General features: G+C 33.2%; 2 protein-coding genes across 2 annotated transcripts; one reads left to right on the top strand and one right to left on the bottom strand.

Annotated features, from left to right (window-relative positions):
* Window positions 1-977: 977 nt before the first annotated feature.
* On the bottom strand, window positions 978-7,503 carry LOC133703987 (uncharacterized protein At4g18490). Its single transcript, XM_062128749.1, has 15 exons — window positions 7,150-7,503; window positions 6,762-6,888; window positions 6,216-6,404; window positions 5,240-6,055; window positions 4,728-4,919; window positions 4,516-4,653; window positions 4,196-4,336; window positions 3,388-3,567; window positions 3,108-3,285; window positions 2,898-2,965; window positions 2,767-2,806; window positions 2,463-2,636; window positions 1,667-1,777; window positions 1,488-1,562; window positions 978-1,395 (listed from the first exon to the last, which is right to left on the bottom strand). Exons 1-14 carry the CDS (start codon window positions 7,361-7,363, stop codon window positions 1,518-1,520), a joined length of 2,613 nt encoding a protein of 870 aa, XP_061984733.1. The 5' UTR covers window positions 7,364-7,503; the 3' UTR covers window positions 978-1,395; window positions 1,488-1,517.
* A 2,415-nt stretch (window positions 7,504-9,918) lies between these two features.
* On the top strand, window positions 9,919-12,113 carry LOC133703701 (magnesium-chelatase subunit ChlI, chloroplastic-like). Its single transcript, XM_062128307.1, has 3 exons — window positions 9,919-10,223; window positions 10,399-10,514; window positions 10,856-12,113. Exons 1-3 carry the CDS (start codon window positions 10,130-10,132, stop codon window positions 11,906-11,908), a joined length of 1,263 nt encoding a protein of 420 aa, XP_061984291.1. The 5' UTR covers window positions 9,919-10,129; the 3' UTR covers window positions 11,909-12,113.
* Window positions 12,114-18,314: the final 6,201 nt, after the last annotated feature.

Here is an 18,314-nt window from a genome sequence, read left to right as displayed (position 1 = left end):
GGTCTTCTTGCAGGTTGGGTAAACACCATCCTCAGCTCTCCTCTTTCCACTTCTCACTTTGCAAGCTGAAGGAAGTGAGTGAAAAATATAGATCCTGTTATCATGAGCTGAAGTTGAATAGATTTCCGGATTAAAGAGGGTGGTAATGTCCTCAAGTGGCCTCCTGACTCTTCTTTTATTGCCGGTGGGGAGAGGAGATTTGGATTTTGTGATTAGTGCAGCTTGCTTTGGAAAGAAAGGAGGGATGTTCTCCTTGTTGTCATCTTGACTAAGAAAGAGAACAGCCATTGGCAAGGGATACCGTGAGAGAGGTGGTGATGAATGGGGAGAGGCAGGACTGAACATACATAATGGTGGTATTTTGGAGGGGGGGAATTTCAAAACAAAATTTTGAAGTGGTTTTGTTTTCGGAGAAATGGTAAATTTTGATTTTGGCTTTCGTAGATGGAGGGAGGAGAAACTTTTTGGTAAGTTTCGTTTTGGCCTTTGGGATGTTTTTTTTTTTTTTTTGGTTTTTCATAGACAGATGGAGGGAATAGAGGGTCTCTGATTTTTGGGCTTTGCAAGAATTTGGATTCTTCCAAACTACTCATATATAATATATTCCCCCTCACTTATTCAGTCTAGCCTAGAGCCCATGTTATAGTTTTTAAAAAATTATTTTTTTTAATATTTATTAAAATAATATTTTTTATTTTTTAAAATTTATTTTTGATATCCTCACCTTAAAATAATTTAAAAATATATTAAAAAAATAATTTTTAAAAAAACTGCTTTCAAAAAGCAAAAACAGACCGACTTTAACTATCGTGTCTTTCCTTTCCTACCTCCCTATCTCGTGAGAAACTGGCTTGTTCCTATTTGTATATTTATTTTACCTATGGACTGCGACAATGATTAAACAATAATAAAGAAAACACAGAAACTAAAAGAAAAGAGGCAACCGGCGGGGAATTGAACGTTCGTAGTCACCCAAAGCTATCAATGAAATAGCTTAGTACTGCCCACTGGAAGGTGTTTTGAAGATATGGCAGTTTTGTGTCATAACCAATCAAACACAGCATTCCTTTGTATCATGACTAATCAAAACAACACCAGTTACATTGACATTTATCTAACTAGAGCATCTTCCACAGTTAAATCAATGAACATATTTTGAAGCACTGAAGAAACAAGCGGCTCAAGCACCAGATGGGTGGTCTGAGCAAAGTAAACGGGATGGATATTCTTGAAGATTATGCAAAATTAAAGGCGTGGGTGGTCAAGTCCGTTGAACCTGGAAGCGGAGCATCGATCGCAGTTGGGGTATTTACTATGTTTCCCGATTGAAGTGCTTTGAAGTTGAGAGATGTTAAACATGGTCCAAACAGCAGCAGGAAATAGAATATGTTGTCCCTGAAATAGGCGCAACATATTGAACTATTAGTTACATAATCTAACTACCAAGTGCACATCTAACAAAGGGAGATATATAGAGAGAGGTGTACCTTCTACTGATCTGGCTATTTCATTTGAAGCTATTTCAACACCAGTTGTGCGGCAAATTTCTCAACCATGCGCATGTTGTCAGTTGTAAAGGAATACAGAACTTCCTTTTAGTAATAAAGTCAAAGCCAAGAAAAGAAAAATGGTACCAGTAACTCTAAAAAAAAAAGAAAAAGGATATCTTCTCATCAAACATGGGATGGTTAAGCATCAGCAAGCTGTTATTGGTCACAATAGCTCGAACCATGATTTCTTTCGCTTCCTCGTGTTTCTTCTTCAGCATGTTGCATATCTGCAGGAAAATGAGCAAGGTCACTAGTTCTTTTGTTATTCTACAGCCACACCTTGTTCTGGTTACATGATAGCCACACCTAAGAAGAAACAAATTGAGGGAGCAGATGTTGGAATTGAGGGAGATTCTCTTTAAGGCCAGCTTGGTTCGTCAACAATCAATGAGCTCAAGTAGAAATATATATTAAAGTCAACCAATTTTGGAAACTAATTACTGAATAAAAAGATGGACGTAGCCAGACAGGGAACTATCAACTCGTATGAAACCACTACTGATAGTGAATATTGTTCCCGAGAGTGAAGAATCAAAGGTGAAAACATTGCTCAGCTGACCTTCTAAAACCATAAAAGTGAAACTTATCCATATATGGCCCTATTAACAATTTACATGGTTTAAATGCCTAGGAATTTGAAATTACCTGACAGTAACCAGAGAGGACACAAGGAAAAAAAAGGAAAACTTCTTCCACGAAACATGATTGATTTCAAGACACCAAATACCTACTCAAGTTCTGAATGGTTCTCCACTGCATTGCGTCATTGGGTAAGGGAGAGATTGATGGGAGCAATTCGTCAAAAGGGAAAAAAAAATGGTTGCAATATAACAATTTCGAACCTCAGGATTGATTAGTGTTCCAAAAGCATGTATAGATACCAAAAATAACATAAATATACAGTTGACTTACATCCTCAAGCTCTTTCGCATATGCTTCAGCCTTTTCGACATTTCCATCATTTTCTGCTGCCACAGAAATTTCTACATCTTTCATGTTCACCTCCTCAGTAATCTGTAGTCCGGAGGAATGGTCATAAAGAACAGTGGGGGTCGGACTGGCTTCTCGATTACCTTGATCACAAACCTAGCCATTATTAAAGCAATGGAAGTTAGAAATTGCCTAATCATGTTTCAACCAATCATATCTTCCATATGAATTCTAGTAGTCATTGCTGATATGAAACCACATGTTTGGTGAAAATAAAAAACGACACCTGATCTTCAACCATACTTTCTGGACATTCCTTAAAGTTTCTGAAAGCATGGGGAAAAAGAAAGTGTTATTCCAGAAAACAAGAAGTAACTTGAGTCTTGAGTAGAAGAATCATAAACAATACTTTGACACCTGTTTTCTCTAGGTATCAAAGAGAGACGTTTGAGAGGTTTTGATGGCACTATATCTGCATTCAATGCCTGAAAAATTGCATATTATATTGGTTCATGATACACCACAAGAAAAAATGATAAACCTTTGCTTAAAACTGAGCTACAGTCATCAAATCTTATAGAAAGTATAAATAAATTCATCATAGTAATCAATATTTGGGAGAAAAACCTCATTTGTTTTACGCTTCAAAGATGTGATCAGTGGCGTGTTTTTCTCAGCATTGGAAAGAGGAAGGACAGACTTGGATGCTTTATTTCCCTTTACTTCCATGTTTTTCTCTGAGTTTCTCAAAAAACTGGTATCCCTTTCACGAGTAGCATTTGGACCTTTGTTTTCTCCCATAGTCCTTGTTGAAAGGCATGCATTCATCAGAAAGATATATCACAAACTCTTCACTAGATAAAATGAACAGGAGCAAGGAACAGGAAGCTCTCTCGTATCAACATACTTGGAATTTTTCATGCTAGAAAGATCAGGTGTCTTTTTCATAGCTTTAAGCCCTTCAGCAGAAATTATCTTCGAGTTCCGTAACAATCCCATGCTCGAAACCACAATTCTGGAGTTCTCACTTGTCTGGGTATTGGACTTTGTCGTCTTACCAGTCGATCCGGAAGGATTAACTCCACAACTGAAAACATTTCCCAGAATCTCCCAAAGCTTAAAATGGAAAAATGATATTTCCCACAAGTCAAGGGAAAGGATGCAGAAAAAATAATTGACAACATGTTGAGTTATTTAGATATTGTCAGTGCACCACAGCATATTGCAAATATGATATTTCCTACAAGTTACCTGTAAAGATGCAGAAAAAATATATGGCATCATACTAGCTTCTTTTTGTTGTCATGAGTGCATTACAACACGTGAAATATGCTGTCATGTCTATTGTCTATGGTGCATAATCAAGAACTACAACTGACATTCTAGTATGAACACTAATAATGGTATCAGAAACTCTAAATAGGAGAAAATGACTTCATAATCAGCAAATGGAATATCATGGCATAGGAAATCCTAAGAGAAATTTATAGGTCACACTTTAAGTGAAGTAATACAAGCATGCAATCCAGTGAGCAATAAATATCCAGAACATAAATATGAAAAATTTGCAAAGAGTATCTTCATTGAATGAGACAAAACCTAGTTCAGAAAGTTATAGTTGATTTGATCATCATGTCCAAAATTATAAGTTATTCCCTTTTCTGGAGTAACAAGTTCAGCAGGTAAATTTGAAGAAACTTCAAAGCAGGTCTCACCCAAAATTATGAAGGTCATTAATGTTCATTTTGCTTCCTATCCCAGGAGGATTCCTCTTTGGCACTTCTTTATCAGCAAGAGTTCTTGGAGTAACAACTGGCTTGCTGCCTTTTTGTCCACCATCATAGTTGATACTTTCCCTGTTGAGATTATAAGGGACACTGTCACTTGAAAACTACAATGGAATTCCATTTTTGCTGTTAACAGCTATACAATCTGATTTGGCTTCTAAAACTAGAAATTTTTCACCAGGGAATCAAAGAAAAGAAGTTTATGTTTCAAAATGACAATTCCAGGAATAGAAGTGACTTTTCCTCACCTGATATTGCATAGAGTTTTAACATTCTTTTCACTTCCCAGTAAAGTAGGTTCACCTTTTGATAATTCCCTAAAAGCTGATTTTGAATCCCCAACCAATTTTCTCCCCAAGTGTGCATCGATTGTAGTGAACCCCTGCCTGTGGACCAAAAACAAATGAGAATGCCTTGAACTAATTTTCTTTACTGCAGTTTTCGAAGAAAGCATGCTCACCTTTTCCCAATTTCTGGATGAATTAATTGCAAGGAAGAAATTCCTTTGCTCTCATATGAAGAAACCTCCACACCTTCTGAGGATGGGTGATGTAGTTGGGGCTCAGGTTCGGCAAATCTCCTAAAAAACTTAGAGCAGACGCCTCTTGATTCTTTCTCCTTTATGATTGTCATTTTATCAACCACGGGTTGGCTACAATAAGTAAACAGAAATGCATTAGTACGACTCAGCTTCTCATTGCAGATCCTTACATCTTTCCCCAATGAACACAGTTACACTCTGAAAACATTATGCTGTTTATCATTTACAAGACATTCATCAGTATATTTTCAGGTCACAGAACATCAACCTCCACAATAATTCCAAGCATTTATTTCGTAGATTTTCCAAACACACTGCAGCTCAAGAGATAATGCATGGAATTCTTTGTTCCTTATTTTTCTTGATTCATATTGACAAAACAATCTTAATTAATAGAGTTAACAATTCACAGGTCGAGTATATTTTATAACCTTGCCAATGTAACCAAAAGTTTTGAAGCTGAATTCCGGATATCCTTGCTGGTATTGTTTTCTTGTGGTGCTATCCCTGAAAAACTTCTGATGGAAGTGGTTTCAAAGTCTGAATCATCAGGCATTGGTTCAGCCTCTACTGTATTATCAATTGGGGTTCCACCATCTGTCCTTTTGCTTTCACCTCCATTATTGTCTGATACAGTAAGATGTAGTGAATCTGAATTCTTTGGCTGTGCACTTTCATGGTTAGGATCAGTATCATCGACTATTCTGCCGTTAACAATTTGCTCTGCACCTGACTCTACATCTACATCTGTCCTCAGAGAACCAATTTCTATCTCTACATTTGAAACAATATCTTGAGTCGAATCGTTCTTGCTAAGAGACTGGACTGCTAATATCTGTGTTGTTTGCAGAGCATATGGCTCAGCTGGCACTGTCCTCTCAGGGGAACTACTTTGTCGGTCTGTTTCTTCAGCAGTAGCAGAAATTGATTTCTCTGTGGAAGTTCTTGCTCTGTGTGACACAACCGTGTCTTCTTTCATTCCTGATATTGAAGGCAAAATGACACTCAAAGAACTGTCTCCTCCTCCACCACCTAAAGTAGTCTCAACCTTTGAAGTCGGTACACTCTCTGATGCTGGAGGCTTTTCAGTTTGGCCATCATCAAGAACTGCATCAGAGCCCCTAGCCTGATTAACTTTGGAGCCTTGATGCATACTTCTATCTGAAACAACCCCATCAATATCTAGGTTCTTCAAGGAAGTTTTTTCATCTTTTTTTAAAGTTGAACCAAAATCAAAATTATCCAACCTGCATTATGAAAAAAAATTCATTATTTATTGACAATATATATATTCATTATTTATGTTCCAAATTCCATAACTCATTATGTATTCTCGGGCATACCTTCTAGAAAATACTCTATCATAAGAGGACCAGTAATACCACAAAAAGATTGTTACGCACTTACCCATTAAAGTCAAAAGAGAATGAAAAGCTGTCCTTTTTCCTCTGACTATTACCCATAGGAGATTCCCCTTCAGATGTATCTTTAGATTTTGCAGCCTTTTTGGATGAGATTGGGAAATCAAGGTCTGACGTGTCAATTTTGAAGGATGATAACTTGCCAAAATCACAACCCAGATCAAAATTCATATCTCTGAAAAGAATATTGCACCATAGGTTAGTACTCATAACCATATTCTTGTCCATGTGCCAAATAAGTATGTAAGACTAGTAAAAAAGCATATTTGCGTCAAAGCTATCACCAATTCGCAAAGCCGTTTTTTAGAGGTGAAACAAGTTAACTGAGGAACAGCATAATTGCATATTATCTACCCAACTAAGTAATAGAAATAGGTACAATGAAATTGAAATATTTATAAGAGTTGAACTCAGAGAATGGCCTGAATCAGAGTAAAATATATTAGTCATACAACAGATGGCAAGATTTTACAGTAAGATATATGGATTCAATAAGAGAAATTCTATGCTTGAGGTTTTTAAAAGCACTTACAAGTTCCCAAAGTTAAATGCCTTTTTCTTGCCACTGGAAACTGTGTCAAAGCCAAAATCCATTTTGTCATCATCCATCACTGACATTGATTTCCAGGAGCCAAGGAACTCATTTCCAATGTCAACATCTGCTTCATAGATAATCTAGGATCTCATTATCCAGAGCATGAGAGAAACAATCTTATAGAAATCAACACAATCGCAGCATTTGACTGATAATGGCCTATTCAAAAGACCACTAGTTTTATCACAATGCTTAAATATCAACAACTACTCTACAACTAGGTAAAATTCATAGAACAATGAAGATATCTGCACTGCCTATCAATGACATTCACTATGACTCTTCTAGAGTGCATAGTATGAATACGGTGTAACAAAGAGATTACCGAACAACGACTTTTTCTCTTTCGGATCAATTGATGATGAAGTTTTCTTCTCCGACTCTGCCATCTGCAAAATGATTAAACTGTTGTCATTGATTAATATGCCAGAAAACTGAATGTTAAAAAAAAATGTCCATAAATCAGTAAAAAAGAAAAAACTAAGAAAGAAAAAGTTCAAATTTAACAAAATAAACACAAAAATAGTGCATGACCTCATTTAGTAACAACTAATCAATTTTAACAATTCTGCTTGCAATAAAACTAATTAATGAGTGAAACTAAAACCTAAAGCTGAGAAGCAGAGAATTACTGAAGTAAGATGCAAAATCAAACTAAACTACAAAACGATAAGCACACAAATTCCAAATAAAAAACAATAGTGCCGGATTGCATAACCTAATTTGAGCACAGAATCGAAAACGAAAAACAAGGAATGCATCTCATTTCAATCATCGAAACAACACCGAGATAGAAAATGAGATCGTGATTCCGTCAAAATTAGATATAAAAATCGGTCAAATACACAAACTGTGAGTGAGAGAGAGAGAGAGAGAGAGAGAGATGCCTTGATGTTTGGTTCGCGAGAAAATATTAACGGATTTTGAGATTAGAGAGCGGAACCTGGAGTCTCCGTTGAGCGAAAAATTTTCAGCCTTTTGAATGTGCCTGGCCTTTATAAGGGGTTGGACATCGAATAGGCGGGAATGAACGAGCGACGACTGACGTCCGTCTGACTACAATTTGCATGAACGGCTGGATTTTTACTTCCTTCTCCGTCTGATGGTGACACGTGGAAGAATACTTTGACAACACGTCGTTCATGGAGTAATTGAGAAGGTTCACACGACATGCCGTTTAGTTCTGTTGATTGATGGTAACTCAAACTTATACTAAACCAAGTAGATGACTTGTTTAATTTCTTTTATACTTGAGCTTTACAAGCTTACTAATGGCTGGTATGAATACAATTCAGAAGGTCGTCTTTCTTATAAAATTAATTTTAAAAAATATAAAAACATTTAAAAATATTTATTTCAAAAAAATTATTTTTTTTACAAGAACGCTTTTTAACTATAAATATAAAAATAAATAGATCTAAAAATATCATAAAAAAAATAAAAATTGCATCAGAATTGCAACTAACATGCAGGGGTTGCAAAATTATTATTAACAAATAAACTAAAATAGAATAAACTTGCAGAAATGTCATTGCTTTACAATTCCGCCTATTACCAACTCACTATAGGCCCTTAAATTAATTTCTGTGTTTAAAATACTTTTTGTATCGTTGTCCTAAAACTCAAAAAAAATTATTATCTCAAAATTACAGGTCAGTCTCTAATCTTCTTGAGTTTAGCAATAAACCCTGAAATTTCTTATATCTTGATAATTTTTATTTGATTGGATGGGTTGCCTATAGATGTAACTCTTTCTCTTAAATAAAACTATTATTTTCAATAATATTTTTGTGAGATTTTTTTTCTTTATAGGGAAAAATCATTTTTATGTATTTTTTATGGGGTTAATAGATATGAATAGACTTTGCCTCCCCACTTTCACCCTTCAAATACAATAAAATCATAATAATATGAATCCCAATTCTAAATATATGATTAATGAATCCAATCAAACAAAATTTGTCAAGTAGAAAAAAGTTTGAGTAAAAGAAAGTAAAAACCAAGCATTCGCAAGTCATTAAAATAACTTTGTTTAGTGGCTTCTTTATGTATAATTAAATTAGTGTTTGGTATTGTGATAATGATTATTTTTTAATTTTTTTTGTTTAGAAATACATTCAAATAATATTTTTATTTTTTAAAATTTATTTTTGATATTAGCATATCAAAATAATTTAAAAATACTTAAAAAATAAATTTAAAACAAAAAAATAAATTCTTATAAAAACACAGTGAAACCACGTAGCCAAATAAATAAAAAAACTCTTCTGTTTAGAAAAATGATCTTATTAGGCCTTTGGAGACTTCAACAAGATTAAGGGATCTAAAAAAAATATGGGGCAATGCACCATTCAAACTATTCAAGCATTTTTTAAAAAATAAATAATTAAGTTAATTGAAATTCATATGATTGTTCCAATTTTCAATCCGTTTGACTATTTTGTTGGATGTTCATTGTTTTTTCCGGTCTTTGTTTTATATAAATCATTCATTTTATTACCTATAATATAAATATGGTTTGTTATAAGAAAATTATCATGTTAGACAATGATCCCTTCTCAAGTTCTCTACCCCAATAATAATAAAATAAAAAATTGTATAATAACTATATTTGTTCAATGCATTTTTTTAAAACAACATTAACAAAATAAAAAAAATGCCTCTTGAAATATTAATTATTAGTAATCAGTGGTAGTTTGATTTAATAAAAAAAATGGGTAATTTTGAATATATATATATATATATATATATTTAATTGAGGTTATAATATAATTAGAAGAAAAAAGAAATAAATTCATATCATCTAATTATTATAACTTCTGATTTTGAATTAAAAAATTGCTACCATGAACTAATATCATAACAAACTTTTTTAATTAAATATCAAAACATTTCTTAAAATATATCAGCAGCATAAATTAATGTATATAAATGGGTATAAATGAGGAATTAAGACATATAAGAGGCAAAGCTAAATACATTAAAATTCTGGGGATGAAATAAACTATACAAATTCAGATTACTCTCAACACCTTTTCTTTGGGAATTCTTTTTCATAAATCAGCAAAATTCATGTTGTTTTCTTTTCTTTTCCTTTTCTATTTTTCCTTCAGAATGAAGGAAAAAACAATTCTGCTGACTGACAAAGCAGAGGCCTCTAAGGAGCAACGTAGATATGCCTGAATCTATGTATCCTCTTATCGTCAACCTAACAGACCAATAGAAAACCAAATGTGAAGCTGCTGCGGTAAAAGGTCCAATAAAACACAACACAATCACAGTAGTAGTCCAAAATTCAGCTGCAAATGGCAACTATACTAGGAACTTCTTCCGCTGCAATTTTGGCATATAGACCCTTCTCCAAACCTTCCATTCCTTCTCTCTCTTTAACCTCCTCAGGTACATTAAACCCCGCTTCAGTTTTCCTCTTCAAAATTCAGAAACTTTTCTTTATATTTCAAGATTTAAGTGCATTTGGGGTTGACCCACCTCTTTTTCTTATGGTCTCTTTGTGATTAGATTCTACAGAGCTTTTTTATGGTTTTTAGTTAAGATAGCTGGTGGGTTTTTGCAGGGCTGAGTTTTGGGAGGGAGTATTATGGAGGGATTGGTCTTGTCGGTAATAAAGGGAGGCCTCAGTTTCATGTTGCAGTCGCCTGTGTTGCAACAGGCATTGGCTCTGTTGAGGAGGTAAGCTTTTCTATTCTTGCCTTTTCATTTCCAAATTAATTCCTGTTATCATATGCTATATTGAGATCAGATTAGAACTTTGTTGTTCATTTCTTTGCTTTGTTTTATATTTTATTATGTCGAAAAGTTGTAAAGTGCTTGAATAAGATTTGAGAACTTGGTTTAATTTACATGTTTATTTTGAAAGATTAATTTTGTTAAATAGTTGATCTCCTATGATCTCTAAACAATGCATCACTTGTAAGGCTTGGTGAAAGTGAAAATTATACTTCTAGAAAAAAAGCATTATGTTGAAGAGAATGTGCTTAGCAAGGTTATATGAATTGCCGTACTTTTGATAGGCCCAGAAGCTTGCTTCGAAAGAAAACCAGAGACCAGTGTATCCATTTGCTGCAATAGTAGGGCAAGATGAGATGAAATTATGCCTTTTGTTAAATGTGATTGATCCTAAGATTGGAGGTGTCATGATCATGGGTGATAGAGGAACGGGGAAGTCCACGGCTGTTAGGTCCTTGGTTGATTTACTTCCTGAAATTAAGGTAGTTGCTGGTGACCCCTATAATTCAGATCCAGAAGATCCAGAGTCCATGGGTATTGAAGTCAGGGAGAGTGTCGTGAAAGGGGAGGATCTCACTGTTGTCATGACCAAAATTAACATGGTTGATTTGCCATTGGGAGCAACGGAGGATAGGGTTTGTGGGACAATTGACATTGAAAAGGCTCTCACCGAGGGGGTAAAGGCATTTGAGCCTGGTCTTCTTGCTAAAGCTAATAGAGGGATTCTTTATGTTGACGAAGTTAATCTTTTGGATGATCACTTAGTGGATGTTCTATTAGATTCTGCTGCATCAGGATGGAACACAGTGGAGAGAGAGGGTATTTCGATTTCACATCCTGCAAGGTTTATTTTGATTGGTTCTGGTAATCCTGAAGAAGGAGAGCTAAGGCCACAGCTACTAGATAGATTTGGAATGCATGCACAAGTGGGAACTGTAACGGATGCAGAGCTCAGGGTGAAAATCGTGGAAGAGAGAGCTCGATTTGACAAAAATCCAAAGGAATTTCGTCATTCTTACAAGACAGAGCAAGAGAAACTCCGGCAACAAATTGCCTCAGCTAGGGCTTGTCTTTCATCTGTACAGATAGATCATGATCTGAAGGTTAAAATCTCTAAGGTTTGTGCAGAGCTTAATGTTGATGGATTGAGAGGAGACATCGTGACAAATAGAGCTGCAAAATCCCTTGCTGCCCTGAAGGGTAGGGATCAAGTAACCGCAGAAGATATTGCTACTGTCATCCCCAATTGTTTGAGACATCGTCTTCGGAAGGATCCATTGGAGTCAATTGACTCAGGTTTACTTGTCATTGAGAAATTTTATGAGGTTTTTAGCTGATGGCAGTAATTTTAGAATTGCATTTCTGTGATTTTTGTAACAGTTCCTCTAATTATATTTTCTCTTTTTATCATGTTGCCTTCTCACGATACCCTTGTTACATGTTGTACATAAATGGACATCTGTTGCACCCTATGTTATTGAGGATTTTGTATCGAATTGAAGAGAATATGCTATGCCTGCATATTCTGCTACTCTTCTCCTACTCTTCTGTGGTTACATGCTTTTTGTACAAGAGTTGCCAAAATGTTTGTCTCACACATCCCTGGAAAGTGAAATTCAGAGACTTGTGCTTTTCTCTAGGTTTATTCGAATGAATCTTGATATCAATTACGAAAACGTCAAACCATGCATTCCATTTGTTGAAGTATACTTTGTTCAAACATTTCCTTGTAATTTTTCTTTTCATTTGCATAGAAGGGAAAAATTATGGGAAACATGGAAAGGACTTGAGATTGTATGCTGTTTTGAAGCCTGCTCCATGAATCCTCAAATAACATGGTTAGAAGTAGTTGAGTGGTATTTATGCTATGCCAAAAAGAATGGCTTGGTACAAAAAAAAGAAAGAAGCAAGGGATCTATAGCTTGGCGAGATCTTTATCAGAGATTCCATTCCAAAATGTTGGCCTTCGCTCCTGAAATGCAGGTGGTCTTCGGCAGACATTTGATGCGACTCTAATCATTATTGCATCTGTGATAGCCCATATTATAAACCTTTTTTTCCCCTGATTGAAAGTCAAAGAAATGGCATAGAAACTTGTCTCCCATCCACTCATCTTCAACTTCTGTCCTGTTGTCATTCTGTATTCACCATCCGAAGAGAGGAGCCTCGATGTTTTTTTTGTTTTTTTGTTTCTTACCAAGTAAATGTAAAACAGAACTAGAGTAAAACCTTAAGAAACATTTCTAGGGGAACATCAAATACTGATTCCTCTTCACTGGCATCTGGAGTTGGATTGAATGCTTTCTTGACAAACAGTATACCAATCACGTTAGCAGGAAAGAGAAGTTTGGTAGATTTCCTGGATTTCAAGAATTGTCTACCATCTCATCATTTCATTTTTTAGCTCCTGACAATTGACCTCCCTTCGAACCAACCTTGTCCTCAAGGTTGAAGTCTAGGAATCTGAGCTTGAAGTCATCGGCAAATTCCCACGTGGCATCTGCAGGGGAGTGAGCTTTCTGGTGAATTAATAGTTGAGTGGTGGTCCGATTCGCACGCCTTCCCAAGCATCTATCAAACTGATGTTTGTCTATAAGGTTGCAATTTTAAGTAGACCTGATCTCCAATTTTGAACGTCCTTTCACTGCGCCTTTGATTAGCTTGTTGATCCATTATGTTTGAGCATTTAATAAGTTTCTCCTGATTGCATTGAGATGTTCTTCCCTTTTAGTCAGCATTTCATCTACAACTTCAACATACAAGTCTTTAGGCATAGGGAATATGAATAGAAGGAGGAAATACATTCAAAACTTCATAAGGAGTGCACTATGTTGATGAATGGAAAGTGGTGTTGTACGACCACTCAGTAAGAGATAGCTACTTTGCCTAGCTTGTAGGATTGTTTCTAGTAATACACCCTGAGGTAGGTCTCAAGAAATTTGTTTACCACCTCAGTTTGCTCATCAAACCATGGATGATAAGCTTTAGAGTAATATGGATCCACATCTTGCTGACTAAAATGATCCTTTCAAAATTGGCTAAAAAAGATTGGATCTTTGTCACTTGAAATTATGGTTGGAACCATGTAACTTGAGCACATTATTCAGGAAGACTTTAGCTGCTGATGAGGTTGTGTAGGGGTGAGATATAGTCATGAAGTGATAGTACTTGCCTAAACCTATTAACCATTACCGGAATTACTTCCTTTCCTTCAGACCTAGGCAACACTTCAATAAAATCCACATTGATGTCAGTAAATGGAGACTGGGGAATAGGTAAAGGTTGTAGCAAATCATTCAGAAAATCAGGGTTGTTACCCACCACAATCTTCCTTTTTCTATAAAGGATGCAATTTTTTCATTTTTTTTATTCCATGTGATACTAGACAAAGTCTATTACATACATAGCTAAAATTCTTTCCAGAATTATTTGCCTAGAACATAAAAAAAAAACTAGAATTAATTTATCTTCACAAAACACAACGTATGTCCTATTATACTCTTCTAATGAAATTGTGTATAGAGAGAATTGAGATAAACCTATTCACTAAATGAAACGGTGCACATTACATCTTAGCAATGGTCAAAACTATAACGACTACTTATTTAAATCAAACTTTCTATTGTTGTGTCTTTCTTCTTCTTCTTCTTTATTTTTTAGCTCCTAGTAATCTCTCCCCTATTTTCAAAAGCCATTTATGATTTATGAGTTTTGATCAATATTTTCTGTGCTAAGTTGTTGTTTATCTTGTTTCAAGATCTAAGTAAAATCTTTTTCGTTGAAAGTTAAATCCAAAATTTAATACAATAGTAATACTAAAATTAACATTATAAACTATTGTTGTGATCAAGATTAGTCACGGTCCGCACAACGGTTGCCAAAACAATCCCTACCAACTCCAATCTTAATAAAATATACATTATTATGCACTTGAGGTCGTGGCCTAGCAGGGCAAGGGACTTGTTTCCTTCCTCTGCACCCGGGTTCGATCTTCTTTGTGTATGTCTATTACCCCCGCGGTGTCTTACCTGTCCACTAGGTTTGTAGGGTATTCAGTGGACCCGGAGATTAGTCGTGATGCGTGTAAGTTAGCCCAGACATCTCGGGTTATCAAAACACACACACACACTATCTTTAAAAGAAAAGAAAAGAAAAGAAATCCACTATCAAATTGTATTATAGATGAAGCAAACAAATTTAGTACCTCAGTAACCTTACAATGTTTTATAACAAATTGTAGCTATTAACAAGAGAGTAAAAATCAACTTGGTAAATCGTTAAAAGTTGCAATAACAAACAGTTCAAAGGAAGCTCAAGCCGTCTTTGCTCTCTATCATTTCTTTAAAAAAACACATATAAGAACTGCAGCTGTTTTTGGTTTTGCACTTTGCGGGATCCCATTTTGTCTTCTCGTTGGGCTGTTTAAAGAGTCAAGAGTTTTATAGAAAAGAATCTAATGAGCTGGTGATAATAGTTTCTGGGAACTTTCACTCGTGTTGTTAGAATTCATATTCTAGTTTTGGCCTATGTTATCTCCATTAATTATATATGCTATATGTGATGATGTTATGAGTATCTTGTCAGCTTACTTTTTGTTAAAACTTAAAAGTTAATAAACCTCTTTCATTTATAGCAATAATTTTGAGAATTAATTAGCAGATTTTCAATTTGAAAAATCAAACATTGCTAATGCTACATATTTGAAGATGGTAAGTCGGAGGTGCATGAATGAGTTGACAATGGTGGGGACTTTCTAGGAATCATTAGGCTTAGGCCACAATGTTAATTCCTGAAACACAGGCAGTAGAAATAATGATTTTCAAGTTTTTTAGAGTTCTATATTTTTTTATTTTTTTTCTTTAGAATTTTAAGAATATTTTTAGATAATCAAAAGCCATTTAGGTTTTGTGTGAAGATTACATGAAGAATAGTTCTTTTTAGAGTTAGATGAACTCTTCAAAGCTGGATTGTCATAAACTATAAACCATTAAATTGAAATTTTTTTAAAATTATTTTAGGAGAGATGAATTGTTATGTCTTGAGTTTTGATTGTTTTTTTTTCCTCTATTATGCCTATCTATATTGGTGTATATGACATGTAAAGTGTATTTAATCTTTCATCATCGTCATAAAAATATGACAAATAACATTCTATTTATAGGGATGACCTAATAACCATATTAATGGCAAAATATCATTTCTTCCCTATATATATATGAAAGTTTTAAAATTTTATGTCATCAAATACTCACTTGATTTTTCAAGGTCTAGAATTACAATCTCCTATATAAATCACATAATAGTCTTTAATTTATATAAAAAAATTACAATCAAGTCTCACATGATTAATTATCCTATTTTATTTTCTTACAAATGATTCTTAATGTGTATGATTTATTAGGTTCTTAATACGTTGACCCAAATATAAATAATAATCATAATCATAATCATAATCATAACATGATTAAATAAACTAAATAATTTAACTTATTATCAATTCAATAAATTAATTGATTTATATTTGAAGATTAAATGTATCATCTAACAACATGTCATGATCCTCTAAATATTAGAAAATTTATATGTGATTTGACTTAACATTTCACTTACTAGTTTATTGGTATAATTATTATTACTTCATTAAGAATATTTTGATTTAGATATTTAAGTATGTAGTGTGTTTGCTCTATCAAACTATATTTTTTCTCAACACTATAATCATTGATTATTTGAATAAGATTTAAAACCCTTTTCAAATCTCATTTTATCTTGTACAAGGATTTCACAATCAATATTATTTGAGAACACATGAAATATTTTTTCTAATTTACTTAGGATGATGAGTCATTTCATGATCACTCAAACACCTTTATATAATTTATGTTATACCCGATAGTTGATCATTTGTTATACTTGATTAAGATAATGTGTAGTTAGGATTAAAACATAACATTTTTTATATAAGATAATTTAGTGATATCAAGTCTAATGATAACTTATACAATTGTCAAGTGATTTTTTCCATAGACATGGATAAACTTTCTATATAGAATCCTTATATAGGTCAATTCAGTAACTAGGAATATGTTTTTTTGAAGAATATGAGAGAAAAATAATTTAGGAAAACTTATTTTGCAAATAAATTTAATTCATGATTAATGCTAATAAGAATTAAAATATACAATCAACAACCATAATTGTTTAATGATGGCTTCACTACCACTATTAGGTTTTCCTAAACATTTAAACGCGTAAAAAATAATAATTTTAATTTTTGTAGAGACCCTAGAAGCCTGTTAAACCATTTAAGGTGGCACAAATATTGCTTGAAATACAGTTCTTCTTTCTAAGGTTAGATGAATTCTTCAAGTTTAGATTATTTTAAACCACAAGCTGTCTAATTATAATATACACAAACCACTGAATCAAAAATCTCCTAGAAACTCTTTTAGAATAAAAAGATTGTTATACCTTGATTGTTAACTCTATCTACTTTAGCTATCTCTCTATATAGTTATTTCTGATGTGCACATTGTGTATTTAATCTTTCATCATTATTATAAAAATATAAGGCATTTATAGAAAAAATAAATTGATAACCTTATTAATAACAACATATCATATTATTCCCTAATAATATTACATACAGTATCTCATGATAGTGTTCTTAACACTATAATTATTGATTTTTTAAAACAAGAATTGAAGACTTTTTCAAATCTCATTAAATCTTGAAAAAGGATTTTTCAATCAACATTATTCGAAAACATATAAAATATTTTTTCTAATTTATCTAGATGATGAATCATATTTTGATCATTCAAATATCTTCATATAATTCATGTTATATCTAATATCTACTCATTTGCTATCCTTGATTAATGCAAAGTATAGTCAAAATCAAAACATAACATTTCCCATATAAAATAAATTAGTGATCTTAAATCTAATAATCACTTACACAATTGTCACGTTAGTCTTTCTATAGAGGTAAGTAATCTCTCTATATGAAATTCTTATATGAGTCAATTTATTATAAATACCGTATAACATGCACTTTCAAATTAGTTCTAAATATCTCTTATACCTTATCTTATAAGAACATCTTTTTTTATATAAAAAAAATAATATTTATCGATCTTAACAGTTCTAATTAACATCCAATCTTAATAAAATATTGACTAAGAATATTTTTTTAACAATACTTTGATACAATAAAAATCATCATAATTATTCATAGTTTATAATTTTTTTTATAAAATATTTTTATTACAATATCTTTATCTTTATTTTAATAAACCAAACAGTTACAAAACATAAAAACTAACAAATGATTAAAACTAATTAATTTTTTTTATAGATTTTGATAAATTCTCCACTCAGTCTTTTTTCTAGAGAAAACAAAAGTAGTTCATATATGGATAAGCATGAAACAATTTACAAGACAAGGACAAAGTGCTCATTTGGCATATGTACATGTACGAAAAGACCGGCTTTTTCTTTCTTACAACTCAAAGGGCAGCTTGGTTGGTTCTAATACCATATAATTCATATTCATATTTAACATTTCTTCCAGAGAATGGAGAAGAAAATAAAAGTAAATATGCTATTCCTTTTCATTTCTTTATCCTTTTGTATCAAACATCACAGGCTTTTCTTTTCTAAGTCTTGAAAGGATGCTATGGGGAGAGAAACAGGATTCAAAGCTCAAATCTTTGCTTGCACTTTCATTTAAAATTACCA

This window comes from Populus nigra, chromosome 9 (assembly GCF_951802175.1).
Source record: "Populus nigra chromosome 9, ddPopNigr1.1, whole genome shotgun sequence".
NCBI classification, from domain to species: Eukaryota; Viridiplantae; Streptophyta; class Magnoliopsida; order Malpighiales; family Salicaceae; genus Populus; species Populus nigra.
Note: the sequence above shows the minus strand (reverse complement) of the source record. Positions and strands in the feature narration are given on the sequence as shown.

Coding starts and splice junctions, on each gene's coding strand:
- LOC133703701 (XM_062128307.1), top strand. CDS start 10,130: ATGGCAACTATACTAGGAACTTCTTCCGCTGCAATTTTGGCATATAGA. Junction 10,224..10,398: donor TCTCTCTTTAACCTCCTCAG/GTACATTAAACC, acceptor GGGTTTTTGCAG/GGCTGAGTTTTGGGAGGGAG. Junction 10,515..10,855: donor GCATTGGCTCTGTTGAGGAG/GTAAGCTTTTCT, acceptor TACTTTTGATAG/GCCCAGAAGCTTGCTTCGAA.
- LOC133703987 (XM_062128749.1), bottom strand. CDS start 7,363: ATGAGGTCATGCACTATTTTTGTGTTTATTTTGTTAAATTTGAACTTT. Junction 4,654..4,727: donor CATCCAGAAATTGGGAAAAG/GTGAGCATGCTT, acceptor TTTGGTCCACAG/GCAGGGGTTCACTACAATCG. Junction 4,337..4,515: donor AAAACTCTATGCAATATCAG/GTGAGGAAAAGT, acceptor TAATCTCAACAG/GGAAAGTATCAACTATGATG.